This window comes from Solanum pennellii, chromosome 11 (assembly GCF_001406875.1).
Source record: "Solanum pennellii chromosome 11, SPENNV200".
In the NCBI taxonomy this organism is placed as follows: Eukaryota; Viridiplantae; Streptophyta; class Magnoliopsida; order Solanales; family Solanaceae; genus Solanum; species Solanum pennellii.
This window is the reverse complement of record NC_028647.1, coordinates 64634417-64654347: the sequence shown is the minus strand read 5'-3', so window position 1 is coordinate 64654347 and position 19931 is coordinate 64634417. Positions and strand designations below refer to the sequence as shown.

The 19931-nt window shown below is 26.7% G+C and overlaps 2 protein-coding genes across 3 annotated transcripts; one reads left to right on the top strand and one right to left on the bottom strand.

The window, feature by feature from the left end:
- Nucleotides 1–138: 138 nt before the first annotated feature.
- Nucleotides 139–5943, bottom strand: LOC107002967 (alcohol dehydrogenase-like 3). Of its 2 annotated transcripts, XM_015201191.2 has the most exons (7): nucleotides 5824–5943; nucleotides 5574–5716; nucleotides 5388–5425; nucleotides 4233–4635; nucleotides 3147–3386; nucleotides 1967–2125; nucleotides 139–394 (listed from the first exon to the last, which is right to left on the bottom strand). In XM_015201191.2, exons 1-7 carry the CDS (start codon nucleotides 5858–5860, stop codon nucleotides 284–286), a joined length of 1131 nt encoding a protein of 376 aa, XP_015056677.1. In that variant the 5' UTR covers nucleotides 5861–5943; the 3' UTR covers nucleotides 139–283. The 2 variants fall into 2 exon arrangements, with proteins under 2 accessions (XP_015056677.1, XP_027769037.1); XM_027913236.1 differs by lacking the exons at nucleotides 5388–5425; nucleotides 5574–5716 and having other exon boundaries at nucleotides 5824–5906.
- An 8008-nt stretch (nucleotides 5944–13951) lies between these two features.
- Nucleotides 13952–17800, top strand: LOC107002993 (D-amino-acid transaminase, chloroplastic). The gene is made up of 5 exons (XM_015201216.2): nucleotides 13952–14215; nucleotides 14297–14346; nucleotides 15551–15729; nucleotides 16324–16997; nucleotides 17415–17800. The coding sequence occupies exons 1-5, from the start codon at nucleotides 14074–14076 to the stop codon at nucleotides 17507–17509; spliced, it is 1140 nt and encodes a 379-aa protein (XP_015056702.2). The 5' UTR covers nucleotides 13952–14073; the 3' UTR covers nucleotides 17510–17800.
- The last annotated feature ends 2131 nt before the right edge of the window (nucleotides 17801–19931 follow it).

Here is a 19931-nt window from a genome sequence, read left to right as displayed (position 1 = left end):
CAAATGAATGCAAGACATTTGTCTAACTCCCAACTGTCAAAACTCCATATCTTCGTCCATGTTGGCTTGACGCGAGTATTTACTTCTCCCTTTCTATACACATTGTTGAACTGAAATCTTTATAGCACCATCTTGAAATAGTACAATTATGAATATATCCATTACCAAAAAAAGACAGAAGAACAATACAAGCTTGATTATGTTCCACACTTCATAACTTCATATCCTTATTGCTATTTTGTTATTGTTACACAGAAGGAAAAAAATGAAACTAAATATTAGCTCAAAACTTGATAAGGACCTTCACACAGTTTGGTTCTTTCAAGTACTCAAATGCCTTGTTTACATCATTGAATGAAACTTCATGAGTCAATAATTCATCTAGTTTGATCTCCTGCAGAAAATAACCAGGACATCGAGTGAATCGCGAGTCAGTCATAAGTCATTATTGGTTGGATAGGGACAGGTAAGACCAATCCATTCTAACTAGAAAAATAGAAAAAATTTCATTTTTCGTTTTCTTTTTTCTAAATTCAAAATGTTCATATTTGAGGTTACACGTAAAAAACTCGTATTCATAATGTCTTATAATTAATAATATCTTACGAACTTGGTGTAGGTATAAATATGTCGGGATGTTACTAAGACTTTTCAAAAGTATTATCGGGGGTGTTTTAGATACTTCAAAAGTAAGGTATTTTTGAAAGATCACACACCAGTATGACAATCATCATATCAAGCATGAACAAAAAAGGTGAATTACAGTTGTAACCCTACTATAAATTAAATTGTTATAAAAACTTGATTATTTAATTTAAATATTAAATTGTATAGTTTTAATAAAATTGTTAATGACTTTTACGCTTTCTAAGATTAATTCCTAATTAAAATATCTAATTTAATAATATTTATCCTCTATAATTTATATGCACATTTAATTTAATCATATTAATGTTTCAATGCGCAAAAAAAATAACAGATCCTTTTAGGAATTTCAAAGGTTATTTCAAATTTTACAAGCGATTTAATAAAAAATTGTTGATATTCTCATGAATTTCTATCATGATTTGCACTTAATTATCTAGCTCTTGACTATACACTTTCTCTTATAATTTTTGGATTCATATTAAAATATAATAAAAATACTATTATAGCACTAGTATGATACAATAAATTTATTTTAAAGTGACTATTAATGATAAACATTTTTATTTATTAGCTAAAATTGTTATAAACTTCACTAAACTAATAGAAAAAGGAAACAAATATTCAATTACTTCTCGAAGACGAGATATTAAAGTAGATACATGTATCTTACAAAGTTATTGTTCATGGATTATGTTTTTATGTGACTTTTCGCATACTACAATATTTGTTCTATAAATTTAACACTTCCAGAAAAGTTTTTTATGTGCTACTCCTACAATCCTTATGTGTAGGAGCTCTAAATTGGTGAAATAATGTCATAATTTGTGGGGAAAGTTGTGAAATCTTCCTTGTGCGTCATGAGGATAGATAAAAATTCAATTATTGAAACATGTACTACTATAAAAATTGGATTTAGCGACAGAAAATTTTTGCAGCTAAACAACAAATTCCGTTGCTAAATCCACTTAGCGACTAATTTTTGTTAGCAACGAGCAAAACAGACGTTCATCGCTAAATGCAGTTTTTTTAAGTAGTGATGGTCTTTATCTCTATTTATATAGTTGAATTGTTGCTTTGTTTATATAGTACAGACTACCATAGAAAAATTACCTGAAAAAGAGCAACTTCAATGAATGGTTGGGATTTGACTTTTCGACCTTATGGTGATAGGCTAATTAATTGTAATCGGAAAGCAGATAGTCATGGGCGTAGGGTCTTTCAAAATGAACAAATACAAGTGGACAAGAAAGCATACGTGTAACTTATTATTCTCAAATCTACGATAAAAAAACACATTTTAAAGAAATATCGTATGTACCTTGCTAATGCATTTGTCAATTATAGATGGAAGATCTGTGTGAGTTCTGATGCCACCATAGATTGATCCTTTGAGTGTTCTACCAAACATTAGAGGGACATAACTCATTTGCCAATCTAACACAAGTCCAGCTCCAAGCACTATCACTGTTCCATAACCCTAATATGTTTTTTTTGAAGTCACACAACAATTAAAAACATAGCTATTTAATAAAGTAAATACTAAAAAATGGGATATAAAAATAGTTTTTTTTTTGTAAATTATAAAAAGATAATCTATACACGTTATACGAAATAGTGTCATGTGAAAGAAAATGTAAGAAACAGATAGAGATGACATAAAGAATATTGTCGTCTCGACTAGTTTGTGTGTGTGCACCTGTACAAGTAATTATCATAGTGAATATTGAGTAAGCTCGTATAATTACGGAAAAATATAAAATTGTGAGAGAAATATTTATATAAACGTGACGAATATATTCACTACGGGTGGTGGGTGAGGGTGGGGATGGGGGATGAAATGCAATGATTTTGATTATTTTTAAAAATTTATATTATTCTATTATTACGATATTCATCTTAAATCTTTAATACCACCTTAAAAATAGTATTACTATAAAATATTCTTTACCAAAAAGAAAAAAAAGAAGATAGAAAACAATACAAACTTGATCATGCTATACAAAGTAACGTAATATGATATAGAACACAAAAGTAAATAGAAATAACATAAAGAATGATGATATTATTTGAAAAATCTGTGATTTTGATTATTTCTTTTAGAAATTCATATTATTCTAGTATTACGATATTCATCTTGTTGGTTTGAACTGAAATCTTTAACACATCTATGGCATTACTATGAATTATCACTATTAAAAAAAAACAATACAAGCATGATCATGTTATACGAAATAGTGTCATATGATATAAAATACAAAAAACAAAGAAAAATAACATAAAAATTGACGATACTACTTGAAAAATGTATATATCATTTTAATATTACGATATTCATCTTGTTAGTTTGAACTGAAATCTTTAACACATCTATGATATTACTATGAACTATTACTATTAAAAAAGACAATACAAACATAATCATATTATACGAAATAATATCATATGATATAAAACACAAAAAATAATATAAAAATTAGTCGAGATAGACTCAAATATACCATTCTAGTTGATTGAATGGCTTCATTGATAGTGAGTTGAGGCACATCTGTACACTCAAAGAAGTAGTCAACACCAAGTCCACCAGTAGCATCTTTAATTAATTCTGAAATTGAAATTGATTTTTCAGAAATATTTATAAAATCAGTAATTCCATAAATCTTTGCTTTTTCACTTTTCATTTCATGTATATCCATCCCAATTATTTTGGCTGCTTCCTTTTGTCTAGCTCCTTCTACTACCTGTATTTTTAAAGACGAGATCGAAAAATAATCAGATATTATTTAACCGATCAATGAACAACCTTGAATATATTAATTACATTTATATAATATAGAGCTATTTTTTTTCTTATAATCGAAAAAGAGTCATTGTCATCAAATATCAAATTTTACATGTGTAACTTTAAAAAAAATTTAATAACTAAATCAAGTAATGAACAACCTTGAATATACAGATAACATTCACAAAATATATAGGTAAACTTTTTGCGCCATAATAAAAATTATAGCCACCGTCATAAATGAACAACCTTGAATATACAGATAACCTTCATAAAATATATTGCTAATTTTTGCCCTACCCCTCCATCCTTATAATTGAAAAATAACCACCGTCATAAAATATCAAATTTCACATGTATTGCTAATTTTTGCCCTACCCCTCCATCCTTATAATTGAAAAATAACCACCGTCATAAAATATCAAATTTCACATGTATTGCTAATTTTTGCCCTACCCCTCCATCCTTATAATTGAAAAATAACCACCGTCATAAAATATCAAATTTCACATGTATTGCTAATTTTTGCCCTACCCCTCCATCCTTATAATTGAAAAATAACCACCGTCATAAAATATCAAATTTCACATGTGAAATTTGAGAAAATTCCTATGGAATGATAATCAAACTGAACTGACTAATGAACAACGTTGAATGTACTAATTGATGACATTCACAAAACATATAGCTAACTGAAAAATATATCAAAATTCACACGCGTAACTTCGATTAAATTTATAAAAATCAATATTTTTTTCGATTAAAAATGACCAGTATACGTTATTTCTGTATCGAATGTACTTACACCAAGTCCAACACCTCCAAGACCAAGGACAGCAACACTTGATCCCTTTTCAATGTTAACATCTTTCCATGTTGCTCCAAAACCAGTTGTAAAAGCACAACATAAGAAAGGAACATGTTCAATTGGTAACCTAGGATCAACCTTAATAACATAGTTTTCATCAAGAACTATGTACTCTGATAATGTAGAACAACTAACATGATGATAAATTTTTTGACCATTAATAGACATTCTTGATGTTCCATCCAACAATAATCCACTAAAATTTAAAGGGTATTTATGGCATAAATTGGACTTTTTGGACTTGCAATTAGGACAATCTCCACATTCACCCAAAAAATGTGGCATCACTATGTCTCCTTCTTTCAAATCTTTCACACTTTCTCCCACGCTTTCTATCGCGCTGCGGAAAATACACACACAAAGTACATCAGGATAAGAAATTTCAGATCGATAAAATAAATGAGAGATGTTGGATATATAAGTAAGTATTCTTACACTCTAGTGATGTGTTTCAAAGTCGTGTGGCCCTAGATCTAAAACGAAAAATATCACCAGCAATCTGAATCGTTAAACCTATGATATTTTCTGAAGTAGCCTTCACATATAATACACTTTGTCTAATTCCACGTCCATTATTTTCTTATTTTTAAAAATGGTAGCAAATACGAAAAATTAGATTAGAATTTTAACTTTATCATTCAATTTTGCGAAAATGCATAAGTACCCCGATCTATGTCTGAAATCTCAGAGACACACGTATACTATATTAAGGTCCTATTTACCCCCTATACTTAACTTATAAATAATTTTCTATCCCTTTTCGGCCTATCTAGCACTATCAACCACATAACTTGAAAAAATTCTCAGCACACTTTGAGCCCACAAGATAGTGTCACGTAGGCCGAAATAGGGTTGAAAGTCATTTATAAAATAAGTTCATGAGGTAATAGGACCTTAATATAGTATGAGTGTCTCTATGAGATTTCGGACATAGATCGAGGATACTTTTGCATTTTTTCATTCAATCTTCATGAAATTTAGTATTGAAATGATTGTATTTTTAGAATTTTAAGTTCAAATAGATTTTATTTATTACAATTTCAATGAACTTTTATATTTTTCTAAATTTAAAATATATATGATTATTCTTACCCAACTCCTTCATGTCCAGGAATGCGAGGGAACAAAGGCTGAGAATTATCAACAATAAATTAGATAATTATTCGTTATGAAATTTATCGATAAAAAATAATAATTTATAGTTATCGATGATTAAATGAAATTAATAGCTATTTTATTATTTCGCGATAAAAATTTCTAATTTCAATCCAAATATACCTTTGGAAAGCCATTGCAACAAAGAACATCAGTACCACATAAACTAGCATAAATCATTTTAATCCTAACTTCTGTTGATTTTGGTGGATCGACTTCTATTTCTTCTATTTTCAATTCGTCTCCCGACTTCCATACTACTGCACCTGTATTTATTTAACGAAATTTCTTACTTCATCGTCTGAAAATCATTATATTCATGACTTGATCGTTCATAATACAGACGTATAGAGAGAGAAATTAAAAATCTCACCTTTGCATGTAATGACTTTGTGATTGCTTGAATTCATTATGGTGAAATCGGAAACGAAATATAATAATATGGAGAAGATAAAATTGTTCCAATGGCAGTACAAATAGAAAAATAAAAAGTTCACTTCTTTTTAAAGAGAGAAAAATAGGTAAGTCACGTTATAAAGTTGGAAAAATTATATTTTGACATGCCAAAAATATGTTTTTTTAAAAAAATAAATAACATACTATATTATATTTATTTCTATGTTACTAAAATATTGGAGGATAAAGTAGTAAATTCATCTTACATCAAAGGATCCACCTTGATGTCACGTATCTTAGCTAGCTACTTTAATATTAGTGTTCTCTTAAAATATACTATAGAATAAAATTTATATATATTTATATATATAATGAACTATTTAATTTCGTCACAAAATGTTACTCAATGATTTAGTGTTTGATTTTCAATATAGAATATGGTCAATTGATTTTGTGTTGTTGTGTAATTAATAAGTAAGAAATTTGAACTTTAATGTAGTAATTGTTATAGTACTACGACATTCTTAGAAGTCGTTAATATTATTTCATAATGTATAGTGTATATTGTACATTATATTATAGTATATTGTTTTAATGAATATAACATTTATCGTTTTCTGTTGTTATATAATGTCACACTTCATAATTTTGATGGTAAACCTACGAAAACACCAAGGTATGAGATGAAATTACTATGTTAAAGTAGAGTAAAAGATAAATTAAAATAAAATTTATTAAATAATAAATGAAGATAAAATGAGAATAAAATATTAAGATATATAATGACACAATCACACCAAAGCAGTCATTATATTACGTGAATTTTTTCATCGTTACCTAACAATGATTTTTATAAATGACACCGTAAATAATATGTGAATGGTATTGTGTAGTACTATTATTGCCCCACCCCCCACCCCCCTTGTCCCCCCCACTACAAATGGAGGGAGGAAGTCCCCATATAATCTTCTTTTGTTAATTTTTAAGCACAAGATATTATAATAAATAATAATTAATATGTGTCAATATTACTTATCGTAAAATACGAGAAAATGATTAAATAAAATATAACATAACTGTAATATATCAAAGATATGCGTAATCTTAGATATGAAATTATGAATATTAAGTATCAAATAGATAAAAGGTTGGTAAGAAAACGTATCAGAAGAAAATATATTAAAAGGATAAAACATGTAAAACTCGATATTCATGTCAATTCAATATTTTCTTCACACAAATATTAATTAACTAATTAATTAATTATCTGAAAACTTCACCTAACCGTTTTTGTCAAAGAAATACAAATGATTTGTATTTCAGAGGTTAAATTATCGTGTGAAATAGTTTGTTTTGTCTTTTTTAAATTAGTTGTTGTAGTTTTTATTTTTTTCTGTAATAAATAAAAAATATATATATTAAAAAGTTCTCGATGAAAAGAGTTTTAAGTTTAAAATAAAAGTTCCATAGTGTCATTTTAAATATATATAAGAAAGTAATTTTTGTGATTAATATAGTAATATTTCTGTTTACATAAAAAATAATTAAGATTTATTGAAAGTATACATTAGTTATACAATTAAAAAATTGAAATATAAATTAACTATGCATGAGTTATACACTGAATAGATATGAAACATTCAAAAATTGAATACAACTTAATTATACATAAAGTATAGGCAACTATTTATCAAATTAATTTTTTAAAAATATTTATTCATCTAATTTTTAAAAAAAGAAAAAAAAGGATGATAAATAGTTAAAAGGAAGATTGATTACCAAAAAAAGGTAATTTCGAAAATAAAAATAATTTTATTGTAAATAATTTTACTCATTTCTATTCGATTTCGACCTACTTAAAATCTCCTAACACAATTTCAACTTTTTAAATTTGAATTTTTTTAGTATTTCAAATCTTTTGACATATATATATATATATATATATGATGTGTCATCCACCATTAGAATTATTGGATGATAATAAAATAAATTCATCTACATCAAAGGATCCACCTTGATCTCACATATCTTAGCTTACTTTAATATTAGTGGCTTAAATTATACTATAGTAATTTTGATATAATTTCTACAAGTAAATTTGTAATGTATATATAATTTCGTAACAAAATGTTACTCAATAAATTAGTATTTGTTTTTCAATATAGAATATGATCAATTGATTTTGTGTTATTGTGTAATGATTAATAAGTAAGAAATTTGTAGTTTAATCTAGTAATTGTTATAGTGCTACAACATTCTCAGAAGTCGTTAATATTCAAGAAATCATATATATATATATATATATATCGTTTCATAATATATTGTGTTATATTATATTAATGAATACAATTTTTGGATAACAGTATTGTTCTCCGTCGTTATATAATGTCACACATTCATAATTTGGATAATAAACCTATGCGAAACTAGGATATGGATAAAACTAATATGAAAAAGTAGAGTAAAAGATAAGTTAAAATAGAATTTATTAAATAATAAATTAAGACAATATTAAAATAATAACGTGAGCATCAATCTTATACAAAGTGAATTTTTTTATCGTTACGTAATAATGTTTTTAAACAACATAATATATAGAGAACACGTGAATACAATAATACTATTATTGCACTGTACTATCATTCATATACCCCACCCCACCCCAACCCCCCAGCTTCATTTTATAATAATAAGGGTAAAGGCCAGGAATTACATATTTTAAAGACAAAATTATCGTTCTTATAAGTTTATAACTACATAAATCCTTCAAATTAATACACAATAATATAAGCGTTGATACATCAATATGATGCACGAGATATATTAATTGTTAAGTAAGATACATTACATTTTATATATAATATACTAATCTAATGTACATTTTATACATGATACACTAATATGATGCTTGGGATACATTAATCTGATACGCTAATACATTAATATGACGCGCGACATTACATTAATCTGATGAGCTAATACATTAATCTAATGCACAAAAATGAGGGATTTTAAGAATTTGTAAAACTAATAGGGGATAATGATAATAAGAAAACTAAAGGTGAAATTTCTGTCATTTTTCCTAATAATTAATATGTGTTAGTGTTACTTACCTTAAAATACGAAAAAACTAAAATAATTAGACAAAAAATGATATAATTATAATATATCAAAGATATACATAATTTTAGATATGAGAGTATCAAATCGATAGATGGTTAGTAAGAAAAAAAAATTGAGGAAAATATAATTGAAATGGTAAGACATGTAAAACTCGATATTCATGTCAATTCAAAATTTTCTTTGCACAAATATTAATTAATTAATTATCTAAAAATTTTGCATAACCGTTTTTGTCACTCAAAGAAAAATACAAATGATTTGTAATTTAGAGGTTAAATTATTGTGTGAAATAGTTTGTTTCGTCTTTTATAAATTAGTTGTTGTAGTTTTTTTTTTCCGTGATAAACAAAAAAATATATAAAATATTTTCGATGAAAAAAATTTAAGTTTACAATGAAAGTTTCGAAGTTTTTAATTTGAAATATATACAATAAAGTAATTTGTTTATAATAAATAATCATATTCTTATTTACTTAAAAAATGAAAAGTCTACACTGATTATACATTCAAAAATTATAATATAACTTATTTATGTATGAGTTATACACGGACTACATATGAAACACTTAAAAGATGAAATATAACTTAACTATACATGGGGTGTACGTCGATGATTTATCAATTCTTTTTTTTCCAAATAAAAGAACAATAAGGATGAGAAACAACTAAAAAGGAAGTTCGATTACCCAAAAAAGGTAATTTCAAAAACAAAAATAATTTTATTATAAATAATTTTACTTTTTCTTATTCGATTTTGACCGACTCAAAATCTTTTCTAACATAATCTCAATTTTTTAATTTTAATTTTTTTCGATATTTTAAATCTTTTGATATATACGAGAAAATTAATTCTTGATATGACATTCAACGTTAGTTTGGAACTACATGATTTGCAATTTGGTTACTCCTAGGTAAAGTCTTAATATTATTTTTGCACCAATCAGAAACCATCCTTATTAATGTATGAAAAAAGTTTGGATAGGGGTATTTTAAATTTTTATATTTGATAAATATAAAATTATGATATGAAATTTTCAAATCAAGATTTTTAGAGAATTTGAGATCATTTCATCTCATAATGCAAAATTAATTAAAAGATAAAATCAATTGTTCAAGTATTGATTTTAAATCACGAGATGAAATCTTAGATACAAACACCTGCTTAAAATCATTAGTTCAAAGCGCAAATTTCATGACTGTTAAATTTTAAAAGAAAAAAAATACTCTCTTTATTTTAATTTATTTGTTATGATTTGTACTTGGAGTATTATTTATCTTTTTAAAATAAAATTTATATATGTGAAAACTATTTATGACAGGAACAGCAGTTGATTGTGACAACGATAACGACAATTAATAATGGTGGAAAATGACAATAACAATGAATTGAGTAGTTACTTCATTTGTTTTAATTTAAACGAGGTAATTTGACATGACATAAAGTTTAAAGTAAAAATAATTCTTTTTAAAATTTATGATCTAAAATGAACGACAAATATTTATGTAGCTGATAATCATTTTATCAAGGTTAAAATAAATATTTTAAATATAAAAATATATCTTTTATATAGACCAACTAAAAAATTAATCATATATACATATACATAAAATTAATCAAAAAACATTCAAACTGAATCGAACCATAATTATAAAAAGGGAAAAGTATCAAATATGCCATTAAACTTTCAACAAAGGCTCATTTATGCCATCAGTTAAAATTTTGACTCATTTATGCCATTACCGTTAAAGAAAAATGCCCATTCACGCCATTATTTTTTAACGGTGGTTTTGCAAAACCATTTTTGACACGTGGCAAATTATAATTTGGCCACGTCATCAATTTTTTAAATAAAAAAATTATAATTCTGGAAAAGATTGAATTATCTTTTTGATTTTTTAAAATTAAATTAATTGATAATTCGGCCACGTCATCAATTTTTTTAATTAAAAAATTAAAAAATATATATACACATATCGTTTCATAATATATTGTGTTATATTATATTATATTAATAAATACAAATTTTGAATAACAATATCATTCTCCGTCGTTATATATGTCACACATTCATAATTTGGATAATAAATTATAAGAAACTAGGGTATGGATAAAATTAATATGAAAACATAGAGTAAAAGATAAATTAAAATAGATTTTATTAAATAATAAATCAAGACAATATTAAAATAATAACATGATCACACCAAATTAATCGTTATACAAAGTGAATCTTTTTATCGTTACGTAATAATGTTTTTAAACAACATAATATATAGAGAACATGTGAATACAATAGTACCATTATTGCACTGTACTATCATTCATATACCCCCACCCCGCCCCAACCCTCCAAGCTTCATTTTATAATAATAAGGGTAAAGGACAGAAATTACATACTTTTAAGATAAAATTGTCGTTCTTATAAGTTTATAACTACATAAATTTCTCAAATTGATACACAATGATATAAGCGTTGATATATTAATATGATGCACGAGATACATTAATAGTTAAGTAAGATACATTACATTTTATATATGATATACTAATCAAATGTACATTTTATACATGATACACTAATCTGATGCTCGGGATACATTGGTCTGATGTGCTAATATAATAATATGACGCGAGAGATACATTGATCTGATAAGCTAATACATTAATTTGATGCGCAAAAATGAGGGATTTTAAGAATTTGTAAAACTAACAGGGACTAATGATAATAAAAAAAATTAAAGGTGGAATTTCTATCATTTTTCCTAATAATTAATATGTATTAGTGTTACTTACCTTAAAATACGAAAAACTAAAATAATTAAATAAAAAATAATATAATTATAATATATCAAAGATATACATAATATTAGATATGAGAGTATCAAATCGATAGATGGTCAGTAAGAAAAAAAAATTGAGAAAAATATAATTGAAATGGTAAGACATGTAAAACTCGATATTCATGTCAATTCAAAATTTTCTTTGCACAAATATTAATTAATTAATTATCTAAAAACTTTACATAACCGTTTTTGTCACTCAAAGAAAAATACAAATGATTTGTCATTTAGAGGTTAAATTATTGTGTGAAATAGTTTGTTTTGTCTTTTGTAAATTAGTTGTTGTAGTTTTTTTTCTGTTATAAACAAAAAAAAATTAAATATTCTCGATGAAAAGAGTTTAAGTTTACAAGAAAGTTTCGAAGTTTAATTTTAAATATATACAATAAAGTAATTTATTTATAATAAATAGTCATATTCTTATTTACTTAAAAAAAGAAAAGTCTAAACTGATTATACATTCAAAAACCATAATATAACTTATTTATGTATGAGTTATACACAGATTATATATGAAACACTCAAAAAATGAAATATAACTTAACTACACATGGGGTGTACGTTGATTATTTATCAATTTTTTTCTCCAAATATTTATTCACCTAATTAAAAAATAACAAAAAGGATGAAAAACAACTAAAAAGGAAGACCGTTTACCAAAAAAAAGGTAATTTCAAAAACAAAAATAATTTTATCATAAATAATTTACTTTTTCTTATTCGATCTTGACCGACTCAAAATCTTTTCTAACATAATCTCAATTTTTTAGTTTTAATTTTTTTAAAATATTTTGAGTCTTTTGATGTATACGAGGACATTAATTCTTGATATGACATCCAACATTAATTTGGAACTACATGATTTGCAATTTGGTTACTCCTAGGTAAAGTCTTGGTATTATTTTTGCTCCAATCAGAAACCATCCTTATTAATGTATGAAAAAAGTTTGGATAGGGGCATTTTAAATTTTTATATTTGATAAATATAAAATTATGATATGAAATTTTCAAATCAAGATTTTTAGAGAATTTGAGATCATTTCATCTCATAATGCAAAATTAATCAAAAGATAAAATCAATTGTTCAAGTATTGATTTTAAATCACGAGATGAAATCTTAGATACAAACACCTGCTTAACATTAGTTCAAAGCGCAAATTTCATGACAGTTAAATTTTAAAAGAAAAAATAATACTCTCTTTATTTTAATTTATTTGTTATAATTTGTACTTCGATTATTATTTATCTTTTTAAAATAAAATTCATATGTGAAAACTATTTATGACAGAAACAATAGTTGATTGTGACAACGATAAGGACAATTAATAATGGTGGAAAATGACAATAACAATTAATTGAGTAGTTACTTCATTTGTTTTAATTTAAATGAGTTAATTTGACATGACATAAAGTTTAAAAGTAAAAATAATTCTTTTTGAAATTTATAATCTAAAATGAACGACAAATATTTATGCAGCTGATAATCATTTTATCAAGGTTGAAATAAATATTTTAAATTTAAATTATTATTAAATATAAAAATATATCTTTTATAGAGACCAACTAAAAAATTATTCATATATACATATACATAAAATGAATCAAGATACATTCAAACTAAATCAAACCATAATTATAAAAAAGGAAAAAACTCATTTATGGCATCAGTTATAAGTTTGACTCATTTAAGCCATTATCGTTACAGAAAAATGCTAATTCATGCCATTATTTTTTAACAGTGGTTTTGCAAAATCATTTTTGACACGTGGCCAATTATAATTTGGCCACATCATCAATTTTTTAATAAAAAAATCATAATTACGGAAAAAAATTGAATAATTTTTTTGATTTTTTAAAATTAAATAAATTGATAATTCCATCACGTCATCAATTTTTTTAATAAAAAAAATTAAAATTTTGAATAAAAATTAAATTATTTTTTTTGACTTTTTCTATTAAAAAATTAATGCCATAGCCAAATTATAATTAATCACATATCAAAAATAATTTTATAAAATCACTATTTAAAAAATAATGACATGAATGAATGTTCGATAATGACATTAAACAAACTTTTAACTAATGAGCCTTTTGTGAGCATAAAACCAAAGAAAAAGGACACAGTAAACAACAATTGCAGTCCACTCTATTTTTATGAAAATTTTGTTTTTTTTGGGTAAAACCATTTGATTATTTCAAGAAGTTTTGATTATTTATGCCAAATTTTTTCACACAAAAATTTGTAAACTTAAGCTAAAGATACAATGGCTTCTTTACCAACTCTCACAAAACCCATCTCAGAAACTTCATTTTTTCTACCAAAATTAAGCAATTTGGATTTTTCAAGATCAAAGATCAGACCTTTAACCAGATCCAATGTTTTCAAGAACTCAAATTTTTCCTCTGGTAAATCTTGAATATAATTTATTTTTATTTTGCTAAAGTTTTTTTTTTACTAACATGGCTAGCTGTTTTTTGTGGGGGCAGATGGACAATGTTGTCCAACCTTTGATGTTCCACTTCTTTCTTGCTCAGAGGTTTGACTATTCTTCTCTTTAATATTAAATGTTTGTATAAAGACTTCATTTTTCGTATCACATGTTGTGTCAGAGCTTGAAAGTTTGTCTGGTTTTAATTTGAGGTCGTGTTAGATTTGTGTGTTTGATCTTGACTTGATGTTGAGTCGATTTGTTTATTTGGTTTTAACTTGATATGGAGTTTAAGAAAAAAAAATTGGCTTTTGAATGGTGTTTATTGAAGACACGAATTAAAGAATTGCGTAAAAAGGAAATGTATATATTTTCTAAATGGATTAAAATGAAAAGTCAACAACAATAACATATCTAGTGTACTCTCACAAGAGTGGGGTCTGGAGAGTGTTACCTCTACCTTAGAGGTGAGGTAGAGTGGTTTTTTCCGATAGGTACTCCACGTTACTAGTAAGGACTAAGGACTAAAAAGGAAAGTATAACGAGCAAATTGAAACGAAGGGAGTATGTATTACCTGAAAACAGTGAGAAAGAATCACTATAATGGAGAATAGAGTTGTTAGAACTTAAAAAGTGAACAAGGCCATTATTCACTCTATGTGGTTTGTATTCTAGTTATACAAGTGCAAGTACTGCTAATAGGAGAATTGAGCAACTGGTTCTAAATTTCACCTTGCCATCTTGTTTTAAACAGTGTTATCAAAAGCAAAAAGCTCTAAGGTCTGTTGGGGCTTTAAGTGCAAGTAAAATATGAACTTTAATGAAAAAAGGCGCAAATGGAGAAAAAGTATAAATATATGTTATCAGTCCAAGATTGATATATTGAGTTGTGGAAACTGTAGAAATGCAAGGTAAGACTACATATAGTAGACCCTTGTGGTCCGGCCCTTCCCTGGACCCCTCGCTTAGCGGGAGCTTAATGCATCGGGCTGATCATTTACATGGTCTACTTTGTTGTCTGTCTTGATAAGCTTCATTTCTGTTTCGTAGCATCTTCATTAGAACGGATTATCTGGAACCTACATGTCCTGTATGATTACGAATCCTGGTTTTCACTAGAAATGAAGAAAATAAAAAGAAAAGAATAAACTGGTTTCTACATTGTGTATTGCTAAAAGATGATCATAACCTCAAAGTATCAATGAATAATCGATAAATTGCCTGGGATACTTCATAGAGTACATAAACCTTGTAATTGATATCGATAAAAGGGGCTTCTCAAAAGTAAATGGTCTTTGTTTTCCCTGTAAAGGTTATTGAGAGGATGAGAACAAGTCGAGAAGGTTACAAGACCAAGCAGCTTTATTTGGCAATGTACTCGAGCGTTTTTGGTGGAATCACAACCGATACAGCTGCCATGGTGATACCTATGGATGATCACATGGTTCATAGAGGGCACGGTGTCTTTGATACTGCTGCCATTATGGATGGGTTAGCATTTCTTAATATAATTTCGGCTCTTTGTCTTTTCATTTTCTACGAAAGTTGATTTGTGAGATCGAAGCCTAAAAAGGGTCCTATATAAATTTAGCTGCATTTGATTACATTAAACACATATCCAAGTGGCCATGCTCATGCATCTACTTTGATAAAATTTGTCTTCGTATGAATTCATTGCTAAGTTCGACTTGTCAATTTATCATCCTGAAGTGTTCCATAAAATATGCTGTTTGGAGATTTCAGGTTTGTCAACATGTAAATTGTGATATAAACCCCTTTACATTCGGTGGTGTTTCGTACTCGTAAGTTGAGATAATGAGGTCTGATTTTCTTGCAGATAAAACACACTGTAACTTGGCCAAATTATTGTCCTTTTTTGTTCAATTAGATTGTCTAGCTACTCTTGAACCCTTATCTTATGCTCTATGTTGGGTAATCGTCGATTTCTAGCAATACATTAGATAAGCAACTCTCGAGTGTGGGATTAGTTCTAATCGACATGACTGTGAACAAGAATGAGAAGCTAAAAGATAGTTGAGATTCTTGGGTTTTGCTTTATTTGTCTTATTTCTTATCTACCGTCAGATACCTTTATGAGTTGGACCAACACCTTGATCGTTTCCTGGGATCCGCAACCATGGCCAAAATACAAATTCCTTTCGATAGGGAAAGCATAAGACAGATTCTCATCCGTACAGTAAGCGTTTCCAAGTGCAGAAAAGGTTCTTTAAGATACTGGCTTTCAGCAGGACCTGGTGATTTTCAACTATCTTCATCAGGCTGTCATCAAGCAACTCTTTATGCCATTGTAATTAAAGATCAATCACCTCCTGATCACAGGGGCATTAAAGTTGTAACGTCATCCATTCCGATAAAACCCCCACAGTTTGCTGTCGTGAAAAGTGTTAATTATCTTCCGAATGCACTTTCCAAGATGGAAGCAGAAGAAAATGATGCATATGCAGCAATTTGGTTAGATGGCGATGGCTTTGTTGCAGAAGGACCGAACATGAATGTGGCTTTTGTTACAAAGGAAAAGGACCTTCTGATGCCTTGTTTCGATAAAATTCTCAGTGGCTGTACAGCTAAAAGAGTCCTGGTTCTTGCAGAAAATCTAGTAAAGGAAGGTAAACTTCGAGGCATTAGAGTAGAAAATGTGTCTGTAGAGGACGCGAAAAGAGCAGATGAGATGATGCTAATTGGTAGTGGGATTCTTGTACGCTCGGTGGTGCAGTGGGATGAAGAAATCATCGGTAATGGTAAGCATTTCTCTGCTTCCATCGAAACAATATTTAACTGTTCACTTCGCCCCTTTGTTCCATTTGCTTTGGTTTCTTATGATATTTTAAAATTCGAGCACGAAATGATCTTTCTTGATTGATAGATCCAATGTAAGTACTGCTCGACAATCTAAGACTAGATAGACAGTGGTGAAGCCAGAAATTTCATGTAACTGCATATGGCTACGCGACAGATATTAGCTATCAACATATGTTCACTCTTTCTAACCACACAAGTACTGTCCAAAACCATGTTCTGTTGAAGCTTAGTTTTCATATAATTATGCAAGGGTGACATAAATTTACGATCGTTCGAGACGTTGCAAATGAAATTTTGTCTTCTTTACTTGATTGTATTCTGATCTCCTTTCTGTGTCTTCCTCCTCATTAATGTAGGTAGAGAAGGTCCTGTGACACAAGCTCTGCTAAATCTTATCTTGGAAGATATGAAGTCAGGGCCTCCCACGGTTCGAGTTCCCGTTCCCTATTGATGAGCGGAGGCTAAACTCAGTAGCTTTTGCTCGAACAGTATATCGAGAAACACATATTTCCTTGAAATGTTGTTTGGAGGTTCAAGATTGATCAATAGGAATTAGGAAAACAAGGTTTCTAATGGCTCTTCATATGAATGAAAGTTGTATTATGGCCAAGGGTAAAAAACTGTTTGATATTATAGTTAAAACTAGTTCTCGGAACGTGCATCGCACGTTTATCCCCTAATTGATATTAGAAAATTTTAATTTGTATTGCTAAGTTCAAATCTAAGTCCTTTTGATATGTAAGTTTAACATAAGAATACAACTCTGCACAAAATATAACATGAAAATCTTATGTTAAATGTTGGAGGTTTGATATATTAAATACTTCATGAAAAATAAATATTTTATTTTATCTGAGGAATTAATATATTTTAATTACTAAACATAAGTTTTAACAATCAAAAAAGAAATTGTCTATAAAAAAAGATACGTATAAAGAAAAATATTACAAAATGTTTTNTAAACTTTTTTATTTTTTCAGAAGAATTACTATATTTTAATTACTAAACATAATTTTTAATAATCAAAAACGAAATTGTCTAAGAAAAGGATACGTACAAAGAAAAATATTACAAAATGTTTTGGCGGTATACTATCAAATTTATAGAAAAAATTAAAATTTCAAACGAAAAAAAGAGTAAATAAAGACATGACATCCATAAGAAAAGACATCACATTAAAATATATAGACAAAAATATATATTTTCATACTAATTGAATTACATCTTGTTAAAAGTAGACTTACTCTAGACAAAACATGACTTACTCTAGACGAAACATATCATATGTNAAAGTAAATTAGACATGGCATCCAAAATAAAAGACATCACATTAAATATATAGACAAAATATATATTTTCATACTGATTGAATAAATAACATTTTGTTAAAAGTAGACTTACTCTAGACAAAACATGACTTACTCTAGACGAAACATATCATATGTATAAAAAACTATAATCATATAATAATAATAAATAAGACAAACAAAAAAGAAGGCATGAATATGTTAACAATAAAGATAAACTATTTTTCTTGAACTATATATTAAAGTGTGTGTATATATATATATATATAAATGTATTCTAAAAGAATATTATTCAATGTATCATTTAGTCATTTTTTTACTATACATTATTTTTTATTTTATTTTTACTTTTGCANATTTAGTTATTTTTTACTATACATTTTTTTTATATTATTTGTACTTTTGCACTTATTTTGTACCTCTCTATAACATTTAAGTACATGAATTTTTTAAACATTTGAGATTACATATAAAAAGGAAAAAGTACAAGTATGTTGGTTTAAAAAGATAAATGATTATCAAACAATGAAAAAGACATACATATACATACATACATACATACATATATATATATATATATATATACATATAATGAATTCTAAAACAATATTATTCAATGTATCATTTAGTCATTTTTTACTACACTTTATTTTTTATATTATTTTTACTTTTGCACTTATTTTGTACCTCTCGATAACAGTTAAGTACATGAATTTTTTAAACATTTGAGATTACATATAAAAAGGAAAAAGTACAAATATGTTGGTTTAAAAAGATAAATGATTATCAAACAATGAAAAAGACATAATTATTATTCTATGGGATTTAATATGTTTACCCTCAAAATAATTAATAATAAATACAAATGTGATTAGCTTTACTATATATATCCTAAAAATAGAAGAAATGATGAATACAAAAATACAGTAATCAACTACAAAGTTATATTTAAAAACTCAAAACGATGGAGATGTGAAAAATAAATATTTACTTACAACTTCATATGGAGTATATTCATCTTGTAACTATCATAATTTACATATTTCTCAACAAAAATAAGATGAATATGCATGAATTTTAAATAATACAAATAAATAAAATAGTAAGAATTCTTATAATTACAAAGTGGTAGTAAAATTTTTACATGGGATGTATACTAACCTACCGTAGAATGCAAAATGATTACAAACTTGAATAACACAAGGAATATAAATAATGTGGTGTGAGTATGTTTGATAGACTCTTCACTTATCTTACAAATTAAAATTGAAAGGTTATTAGACTCTTCACTATCTATATTTAATTAGTACATGAATATATGATGCATTAAGATCTTATTTAATGCATGAATTTATATATAACTTTTACTTAATATTTAATTAATTAAATAGATATTAATATTAATTTATTTTAGAGGTAAAATAAGGGTAAAATAGTAATTCAACTTTGAGGTTAGGAGCTTCCCACTTATAATAATATATGATATGATATGATGTAGATATCAATAAAATGTATAACTTTTACAAATCATAAATATGCATATCAATACTTAATTTATTTTTTTTT